The 11,382-nt window shown below is 35.0% G+C and overlaps 1 protein-coding gene across 1 annotated transcript; it reads left to right on the forward strand.

Annotated features, from left to right (window-relative positions):
• The first annotated feature begins 2,412 nt into the window (after positions 1-2,412).
• On the forward strand, positions 2,413-11,053 carry LOC122590884 (structural maintenance of chromosomes protein 1). The gene is made up of 18 exons (XM_043763063.1): positions 2,413-3,090; positions 4,120-4,356; positions 4,651-4,884; positions 5,058-5,296; positions 5,392-5,658; positions 5,727-5,997; positions 6,902-7,026; positions 7,136-7,245; positions 7,373-7,480; positions 7,558-7,697; positions 7,775-7,864; positions 7,952-8,160; positions 8,371-8,540; positions 8,916-9,025; positions 9,110-9,483; positions 9,591-9,842; positions 10,027-10,254; positions 10,780-11,053. The coding sequence occupies exons 1-18, from the start codon at positions 2,647-2,649 to the stop codon at positions 10,826-10,828; spliced, it is 3,657 nt and encodes a 1,218-aa protein (XP_043618998.1). The 5' UTR covers positions 2,413-2,646; the 3' UTR covers positions 10,829-11,053.
• Positions 11,054-11,382: the final 329 nt, after the last annotated feature.

Raw genomic sequence — 11,382 nt, forward strand, 5'->3', positions numbered from 1 at the left:
TAACACCTGCAGGACCAGATTGCAGGACATGAAAAAATATCAAGAAGCAATGGATAATATTTTATAAGGTTAATAATACAGGTCGTATTAGTATTGTTACACTTATAATATGATTGAAGTACAAGGCCTAAATTACAAGGCCTCTTTTATTTAAATTTCATTTTGATAGTTGTTGGACTATGTAATTGTATACATGGATGATTTGTGTAGTTGTAAAGAAACAGTTATAATATTAATATAAAAAATGTTATATATAATACAGATTTGATCATATATATATATATATATATTGTAACACACTTTTATAGTTTATCTAATGTTATTTCATTCCAAAATTTGTTTTACATTACCTATAAATGTATATGTCTCAAATATTTGGTCCTACTTTTGATTAACTTAATGAACTAATAACAAACTAATTAAAAACCGACTTATTAAAACTTACATGCGTTTTTCGCGGGATAAAAATCTAGTTATGATTATGATTTGTAACTATCATTGTATTTTTCTTCTTATAACGTTTGTTTTTTTGTCAGAGTCTGTTTCCATATGTGGTCTTGACACTCACCGGACAAGATGTCATCCCGGTAGTTCACAGAGAAAACTCTCGGATAGATCGTCAAACGACACGACATCTACAACATTGAATGCCATTTGAGGTAAAACCTACGTCCCTTTGGATTTGAACCCTGGTTGCCCAAAGAACAAGCCTTCATTAGAGATATGAGATACCACTACGCTATCAACCCATTTGTAACTATCATCTTTTTAAGTACAAATTAAATGCTTAACTATGTTGTTACTCCGTGTAGATGTGTATAGTTTTGTTGTCCCGTGTGGATGTGTCGTCCATTAGTTTGCTTATGGTTTTGAGGCGTTTAACGTGTAGTGTAGTATCTGACCATAGGGGCCTAGACATGCATCATTTATTCATTTCCTTCAACTTCATTATTATATGGTAACAAAATCATAAATAATCCGATAAACTAATCTGTAACATCTTAAATAAGATTGTATGGGCTAAGAGCCTATGACAACATTTGTAACCACAAGATGAACAAGTAGCCAGACAATTTTATATACGCTCTCAAGTTGAATCTCAAAATGGTTATAAAAAACTCCCATTAATTACATATTTATAGTAATAATTTGTCCTTCTAAATAACATAAACAAAAAAGACAACAACTTCATTTACACGTCGATACTAGTATTTGTGCATTCGTTGCAACATATAGGTTAAATTATATATATATTTTTTCAATCTATCAATTAAGTCAATACTATCATGAAAATTTTAAACAATTTAATGATGATTAACCGCTAATGGTCTTGATGGCAATACCAATAACTAAGTTGATAGTTAACAGCAACGGTAAATGAACAATTGACGTGTTAATATATTTTTTTCATATTAAATTGTAAAAATAAGGTATTATTGACAATTATTTATCACTTATATGTCAAGCAATGACAAAAACTTTTTTGTTTATATAAATCATTCGTAGAAAACTTAATACATCTTTACTTTTTCGATCCATGTTAATTTCATATCTAATTCTTGTTGGTAATTGAGGTCGAAAAAGAGACCATGATTACATATTATCAGTACTTAGTTTATAACTTTTTCGTTCCTTCCAAATGTTAAAGACGAAGTATACTTAGTAACTAATTTTAGCAAAAAGCCGACAAAAAAATAATAAAAGTATGACAAATCAAATAAATAAATCAGGTTTTATAAGATTTGTTACATTAACTATCTCATTCTAACTCGTGTTTAGTCTTATTCAAAATCCATAAGAATGTCATAGATTGAATCCCTTAAAAAATCACTACGGCCGTAGAAAAAAACCATATTGTCAATGACGCAATTTACCGTTTTTCAAAAGCTCTAAATGTCATCAAGAATAACGACATTGACCATTTTCATCCAACTTTTATCCACCACACGAGAATGATGATGAATGTGTAAGTTGACTAAAATAATAAAAAACATAAAGTGAGTTTACCTTACATCAAGACCTAATTAACTCCAAGACCAAATGGACAAGCCGCAAAAAACATGACCAACGGATTCATTAGTAAGATTACAACTTAAACAAAGACCTAATCCAAATTTCGTTATTATTGAGTTGAATTAGAGTAAGTTTGTTCCGACTTGCCTTTAATATCTTTATATTCACCCCTTTTAAAACCTAATTATTCAGTTGTGCAGATTGATGGCCGAATCACAATTTAGTTTTAAATCCATTAAATCATTTAGAGTTGGAATTGCCTGTAGCCATACATAGGAAAAATTGAAGTTAATTATTTAGTTTTTTTTTGATTTTTTTTTATAAAAAAAATCTGTAAGTTATTTAGTATCTTTTTCTTTGTACACGGAAAAATTTAACTAGCCGCACTCGTCACTGGAGACACAAAAATCGTAAATAGTCAAACAAAATCCAGTGAATTACCAAAAATGGATACACACAAATTTGGGGCAAAACTCACCTTCCCTCCCATTTTCTCCACATCTTCTTCCGCCTGATCCACAATTTCACTCAAAACCCTCACTCCCCCCGAACTAAAAAATCCCCAAATTCCGTCCAAAACGACACCGTATTGACCCCTTTTCCTTCACCACCAAACCCTAACCCTAATTCACCATGCCAGGAGCCATGCCATCACCGCAAGGCAAAATCCACCAAATCGAACTAGAAAACTTCAAATCATACAAAGGCCATCAAATAATCGGCCCGTTTTACGACTTCACCGCGATTATCGGTCCCAATGGTTCCGGAAAATCGAACTTAATGGACGCTATTAGCTTTGTTCTAGGTGTACGGACAGGTCAATTGAGAGGGGCACAATTAAAGGATTTGATTTATGCGTTTGATGACCGAGATAAGGAACAAAGAGGCCGGAAAGCGTATGTTAAGTTGGTTTATCGGCTTGCGAATGGCACCGATTTGTTGTTTACGCGTAGTATTACGAGTGCCGGTGGTAGCGAGTATCGGATTGATGATAGGGTTGTTAATTGGGATGATTATTGTAATAAGTTGAAGTCTCTTGGTATTCTTATTAAGGCCAGAAATTTTCTTGTTTTTCAGGTATTGTATGTTTGTATATATGTGAAATGATTTATAAATGTATGTTGAGAGGCGTGTTAATATATTATATGTCGATAATGATCTGCCCTCGGAAAGTAAGGATAGACGCTTAGGTAGAATACTTATCTACGTGTTTGAACGTGGTAACTATAGCACTAAGGGCTAGGTTTAGGAAATCCGTATGAATTTAGGTTCTAGTTCAGGCAGAAATGGATCTTAACATAGGAAGTGTAGAAAAGACCTACTTTTTACGCTTTGATGCAACTGACTATGATACGCATGGAGTAAGCGTACCAGGTGTATAAAGGGTAAAAAGTAGGTACATTATCACCTCCCTTTATTAATGTATATTTATATTATATGGTATCGTATTGTTTATATTTGTTTGTGTTGTTATGTTAGATATTTGTAATGTGTAATGCTCACCTTTTCATTGCAAAACAATACAAGAGTGGCAGTAATAAACCAGGTATCACTTATCGATCAAATGACTATAGTGTGCCATAAGAATAGTTTGTTAAGGCATAAATTGTTACCAAATGGACGGGTGAATTTTTAGGATGAGTGAAAATTGCTATGTTATAGTTTTTGTTGTGTATATTTTGTAACAAAGAAGAGTTTTTGCGATGGTTGAATGCCCACAATACAGTTGTCATACTTTTAAAATATGTTATTCAACAATTGTTATTTCCCCGCTTCCCTTGCTAGTTGCCATTCAGTTCTACCACCTGTCCATTGCTTTTGCTGTAGGAGATATTTTAGACTTGGTTTAAAACTTTTCTGATCTGGCCATTGTTAATATAATGGAACAGTGTTAATCTGCAGCCCACAACACCTTTTATGATAGTCGGCTGCAGAATACGTGCGCAAGTGAAATTATGTTTCCATGCTAAAGTCGCGGCTCATCATTCATTTCAGCAGTAAATAAATATTATGTTTGGAGATTTTGATATAAAGTGAATATCACAAAGAATGGGAGCAGTCAAGAAACATTGCAAAGATTGACTGTTTATGTTTGTCAAAATGCAGGGGGATGTGGAGTCAGTTGCATCTAAAAATCCTAAAGAACTTACCATGCTTCTTGAGCAAATATCTGGGTCTGACGAAGATAAGAGATTGTATGAAGATCTAGAGGAAAAGAAAGGAGCAGCTGAGGAAAAGTCTGCACTTGCTTATCAGAAGAAAAGGACCATTGTCGCGGAGAGAAAGCAAAAGAAGGAGCAGAAAGAAGAGGCCGAGAAGCATATGCGTTTGCAAGAGGAGTTGGTATGCATCACTATCTTAAAACACGTATATGTGTGTGTGTTTTCATGTTTAATCTGGCATATAGTAACGTGCATTAAACTCGCATGCTGTGGAATGTCTCGCTTTGATACTTATGTATATATGTAAGATTTGAAATGAGTGTTTAGTTGCAGTGATTTGGATGTCATAGTTCTTTCAGTTTTCTTCCATCTCTGAATCTGATGTAAACTTTGGTGATTAAACTTTTTTTGAGCTTCGTTTTCTTTCTCCACCAGTACTTGTATACATACGGTTTACCTTTTTTTACTTTGGCAGATATCGAAAAAGAAGGAACACTTCTTGTGGCAGTTATTTAACATAGAACATGATGTTGAGAAGGCCAATGAGGAAATTGAAGAGGAACAGAGAAGCCTTCAACAAATTGTTGATGAATTGGATGCATATGAGAATGAATCACGCAAAAAAGAGAAGGAGCAAGCCAAGTACAGAAAAGAAATAGATAAACGTGAAAAGAACATTGCCGAGAAGAAAAATAAAATTGATAAAAATGTGAGTTCATACTAGTGTCCCACCTAAAATGTTTCATTGCTTTCATTTTTTAAATTATAGCTAGAAGTTATGTTAACCATATATATATATCAGTTTTCATTTGAGTCTATTTTCATGGTTCAGTTTGTAAACCACACGCTTATTCATAGAAGTTTTTTTTGTTGTTTTAACAGCAACCAGAGCTTATGAAGCTGAAGGAGGAGAAGACCCGCTTGAATGCAAAACTTAAGAATACTGGGAAAGAGCTTGATAAAAGGAAAGAAGAGAAGAAGAAGCACATGGTGGAAATTGAAAAGCTTAGGAATGATTTGGAGGACCTTACAAAGCAAATTGATAACTTGCAAACAAAAGGTCAATCTGAAGGGGGGAAGCTTCATTTAGCTGATGATCAATTGGATGCATATAACCGCATGTACGTAGTTATTTGTCTAGTGTTATTGATATGAGCAAATAATAGTAACCAGAATTATAGAAAACTAGTTAATGCAAGTAATTGATGTGGTACAGTAAAGAGGAAGCTGGTATGAAGACTACTAAGTTAAGGGACGAGAAAGAGGTACAAGACAGGGAACAACATGCTGATGTGGAAGCTCAGAAGAATTTGGTAGAGAATCTTCAGCAGTTGGAGAGTAGAAAGCAAGAGCTTGAGTCACAACAGAAACAAATGCAAAGTCGACTAAAAAAGATTATAGAGGCCATTGGAAAACATAATGAAGAGCTCAAACGACTCAGAAAGGAACAAAATGACACTAGGAAGAAACTTGGAGATTCCAAGTATGTGATCTGGCACTTCTCTGTTTCAGTTACTTTTTATGGTACTGATATTTGTGTTGCTTATGCAGAGAAAAATATGAGATGCTGAGGGCGAAGATAAGCGAATTAGAGAATCAATTACGTGAATTAAAGGCTGACAAACATGAGAATGATAGAGATGCAAAGTTGTCACAATCGGTTGAGGCCCTGAGACGTCTTTTTCCTGGTGTTCATGGTCGTATGACCGAGTTGTGCCGGCCGACACAGAAGAAATATAATCTTGCTGTTACTGTTGCTATGGGTAGATTTATGGATGCTGTAGTTGTTGATACCGATCAGACAGGAAAAGAATGTATTAAGGTAAATATAACTATGTCGTTAAGTATTGCCTTTTGTCTTTGATTGCCAGATACAATCTTTCTATGGATGTGCCATGACTGGAGCACTAAGCTTACACTTCTAACTCTGACAAGGCCACAAGGGTATCATGGGTCTTGCAAGGATTTTAATCGCAGCACGATTTAACTGAATGGTGCTACTTTATTTGGTATCACATATTTTGAGTCGGGTATGCAGTTCAGTTTTAGTTTGAGTTGGGAGTGTAACAATGGTAATGGCAATGATGACTGTTTGGTGGTGGTGAGGTGGGTTGTCAATGGTTTTTGGGATGATACTGGAAGTTTGGGTGGTGGGATTTTATTTTGGTAAAACTGAAATCAAGAATTAGATTTTTTGTCAATAAAAAATCAGTAATTTTTGGTCAAACACATTAATTTTTTATTCTATAGCCACTGTACTTTTGGTTTTGGTCAAACACATTAATTTTTGGTCAAACACATTAATTGACCAGAGTTGCATGGCAGAATTGGCCAGAGTTGCATGGGGGATTTGCAAAACCTTGTGACAACTGACAAGTGGATCTATAAAAATATCATTTTACCATCATGTGCAAGTAACGTGAGAGGATTTTAGTGGACAATTTTAACTGGCATTTATTTTAAAGATTATAGTGTAAATAGTTTCAAAATGGTTGAATAAATTTGATTTAGGAGGTTGTATGCCTTAAGCAATAGTTTGGGCGACTTATCAATTTTCCTGATCTATTTATTCTCTAGCTGATATATTTAATTTAAATCTATCTGAGATGAAACAGAACTCAGTACCGCATATATAATAATGTGTTTGAAATTACCACCGGTGCCAACCATAGATGGTATTAACATAGTTTGACAACAAAAAAAATTCTTTTGCTTGTCTTGTGTAGTATCTGAAAGACCAAAGGCTTCCTCCGATGACATTCATACCTCTTCATTCGGTCCGTGTAAAGCCAGTCATTGAGAAGCTGCGCACCTTAGGCGGAACTGCAAGGCTTATCTTTGATGTGATCCAATATCCTTTTTTTGTCTCCTTGTTTTACAGTACCTATATTTTAACCATCTGGTAGGTTTTGTTGAAGCATGGTTCATAGTATATGAGCTTGTTTACTTAACAAACACACATTTGACCCAGTATTGGATAAGGCTATTCTATTTGCTGTTGGAAATACTTTAGTCTGTGATGATCTTGACGAGGCTAAGCATCTGAGTTGGACTGGAGAGCGATATAAAGGTAAAATCATGACATATTTTTTAGAATTAAAACTCCAGATAACAGAAATGCGAGCCTATATAACATATCCTTTAGTATGGTGATATTAAACGTATTTTCTAAAATGATTGTTAATGTGGTTTTGTAGTTGTAACTGTTGATGGAATTTTATTGACAAAAGCTGGTACCATGACTGGTGGTACGAGTGGTGGAATGGAAGCAAGATCGCATAAATGGGATGATAAAAAGATAGACGGTTTGTATATTACTTTTAGCTAATTACTAGTGTTATTAGTCGTCTGCAGTATCATTTAGTTGTGGCACTATTTTCAGGTCTTAAAAAGAAAAAAGATGGGCTTGAAGCAGAGTTGCAAGAGCTTGGATCTATAAGGGAGATGCAGTTAAAGGAGTCTGAAGCATCTGGGAAGATCAGTGGGCTCGAGAAGAAGATTCAGTATGCAGAGATTGAAAAGGTTGTTGGAATATGATAATACCATGATTCCTCTATGTTGCTGTAGACTCTGCTAACACAATTTTTTTTTTGTTGCAGAAAAATATGGAGGAGAAACTTTCCAAATTGACGGTGGAATACAGTAATATAAAAAATGAAATTGGTCATATTGAACCTCAACTTCTTAAGGTGCTGTTGCAGTAATAGAGCCTTGTAATTTCGTTGACGGTACAGTATACATAGAGTTAACTTCAAACGGTTTATTGTAATTTGTAGATAAAGGATAACATATCTTCAAGACAACGCAAAATATTGTCACTGGAGAAAAGAATCAACGAAATTGTTGACAAGATCTACAAGAGATTCAGTGAGTCTGTTGGGGTGGAAAATATCCGTGAGTATGAAGAAAACCAGCTTGCAGCTGCACAGGAGCTGGCCGAGGAAAGACTTAGCTTGCGTAATCAGCAATCGAAGTTGAAATACCAGTAAGTCTATGCTGTTTATATATTCTAACAGATTGAGAATTTAATGCATAATTGATTGCAAGTATTGAATACAAGTGAAAGCTTTTTGTACCTTCTCTTGCCTAAAGTTATAATGCATAATTGATTGCAAAGTATGATAATTCAGTATCATCTCTATACGTATTGTTTTCTTACCACTCAGATTATTGTGTTTCGAACCATAACTTTTAGGTTGGAATATGAGAAAAAGAGGGACATGGGAGCACGTATTGCTAAACTAGAATCATCACAGAATGAACTTAAAAATGCTTTGGACGAGGTTGGTGAGAAAGAGAAAAAACTTAAATCTATGATAGAGAAAGCTACTGAGGAGATTGATGCATTGAAGGAAGAAATTCAAGGTATGTGTTCAGGCTCCTTTTTCTTCAAAAAGAAGCTGTATCATGCAAGAGGTGTAGAGAAAGGGGTCGAATTGGGGTACTTTTGTCGACTTATAACACTGTTTGTTTTGATTTTGAATTTTTAAGCTATTATAATAAGCTGTTAGCTTGTCAACTACGATTGCAAGAGTGATTAATTTTGTAAAATATATTATTGTGAATAAGTTGATTTAGGAGGTTTTATGCCATTAAGATAAGGGGAACACAGTAAATGAAGAACAATTCACCGTTGTAATCGATGTATGTTTTGATGGGGATAGATGATCACTTACCCCATCTCCACATATACAGTATTTGGTAAAACTTGAGACACTTTTCTGTCTTTCTTTTTTCTAGAGTGGAAGTCACTATCAGAAGCTTGCGAGAAGGAGATGAAAGAATGGAAAGTAAAGATCTCTGCTGCTACCACAAACATAACGAAGCATAAACACAGGATCGATACTAAGGTTTGTTCTTTCTAAAAAAGTGACGTATGAAATTTAGATGCTTGATGACATTTACATTATTGTTTTTCCATTTTGGGTTTGCAGGAGAATCTACTTGCACAGTTAAATGCAAAGAAACAAGATATTCAGGAGAAGTGTGAGCTAGAACAAATTAGCCTTCCAACCGTGGCTGACCCAATGGATACTGATTCGACTGGTCCAGTGTATGATTTTGAGCAACTGGGTAAATCACATCGGCATACAACAAACCCGAGGGAAAGGGAAAAAATTGAGGCAGAGTTCAAACAAAAAATTGGAAACATAATATCAGAAATTGACAGAACTGCTCCAAACTTGAAAGCTCTAGATCAGTATGCTGTTTTGCTGGAGAAGGAGAAAGAAGCAACCAAAGAGCATGAAGAGGCCAGGGAAGCAGAGAATCAAATAAGCAAGCAGTTCAATACTGTGAAGGCCAGAAGGTAACATTTGATATTATTATTTGCTGTACTTTTGTACAATTTGTAAACTTATCTTGATGTGATTTCTACCTATATGGTATTGTGCTTATGTTGGTGTTCCATTACAGGCATGCATGTTTTATGGACGCGTTCAACCATATATTTCATAATATTGACAAAATCTACAAGCAACTCACGAAAAGCACCACGCATCCGCTGGGTGGGACTGCATATCTTAACTTGGAAAATGTGGATGAACCATTTTTACATGGCATTAAGTACTCTACTATGCCCCCTACGAAGCGTTTTCGGGATATGGAGTTACTATCTGGTGGGGAGAAAACCGTGGCAGCACTTGCTTTACTTTTCGCCATCCACAGGTGCACTTCTAAATTTTCTAAATGACTTGACACACACACACACACACACACACATAGATATATGTATATTCTGATGTAAATGATGCGACAATTCGTTTGTATAATATTATATTACCATTTTCTAGTTATTGCTATTTGCATATGTTAGTTCAGTACGTTACTGATGCTTGGTGTTCCCCACCAGTTACAAGCCATCGCCCTTTTTTATACTGGATGAGGTGGATGCGGCTCTTGATAATCTAAATGTTGCTAAGGTTGCTGGTTTCATTAGATCAAAATCGTGCGGGGGAGATAGGGCCAGTCAGGATGTTCTAGAAGGGAATGGTTTCCAGAGTATTGTGATATCTCTCAAGGATACCTTTTATGACAAGGCTGAAGCTTTGGTTGGGGTTTACAGGGATTCTGAAAGAGGGTAACCTTTCTCTATCTTATTACTGTATATTTTATTTTATTTTCTTTTCATTATATTGCAAAATAAGAAATCTGAGGTGTATTTGAAAATAATAGAAATGGCAAATATATGATTACCTTACAGGCTTGAAAGCATTCATCCATCAATGGTAATGATAGAATGTAAAGTTACAAAGAAAAGCTTTCAGACAATTCTAACAGCTATAAATTTTCTATTAAATTCGTTAGACAATACAACTTTCTTTTTTTTTTTTTTTTAAATTTTTAGAGCGGCATTCTAATCTACTTTACTCCTAAATTACACGCATGCCTAGGATGAAACCCAAGACTCTCGAAAAATCCCTATTAATCCACCCCCACAAATGTCGGAAGTGGGACTCGAACCCAGGTGGATCCCCCCAAGGTCAAAGACCTTACCAATGGGCCACCAACCCCATTGACATGTAACATGACGTGTACAGTTACACCACATGCATAAATCCTAACAGGAAATTAACTTATTGCTTTCTGTGCCTCTTAACTGCAGCTGTTCAAGAACATTGACATTTGACCTAACTCAATATCGGGAGTCATAAGAATCGCAGATTGGTTTGGGTGCTTTAAAGTTTTAAGTACGCGGTAACTCTTAAACACATATTGGAAGTACATAAGCTTGACTTGTCTCTAGATATGTAGATCTTTAAGGACTCTGTTTAGAAGTTAAAAGATTGTATGTATTTGTGCAGGATTTAATAGCCTGTGTTGAATACTTGAATTGTGATTTTAGTTAAATCTAGATAGTGATTTTCTGTTGATGCACATTTTGATTCATCTAGTGGAAAGCCTATCCATGTGCTATGCGAAATCTGTAAATGTCACCGCAATCTGCAAGTATGCCATGAACTAGACTTGAAATTTGTGAGTTTAGGTTGGGGCTAAATCAACTTGCGTCATAAATGAGCTGACCCATCTAAACCTGTTTGTTAAATGAGTTGTGTATGAGCTGGACTAGTGATAAATAGGTTGACCTGCAAACTTGTTTTGAGTATACAAGTATTTACAAAGAAATGTAATATAGAGATGTAAAATAAAATGTATGCAACTCTTCATTAGTTAATTTTAATATGTTATATTTGTTGTCCAGTATTCT

Source organism: Erigeron canadensis, chromosome 3, assembly GCF_010389155.1.
Source record: "Erigeron canadensis isolate Cc75 chromosome 3, C_canadensis_v1, whole genome shotgun sequence".
Taxonomy (NCBI): domain Eukaryota; kingdom Viridiplantae; phylum Streptophyta; class Magnoliopsida; order Asterales; family Asteraceae; genus Erigeron; species Erigeron canadensis.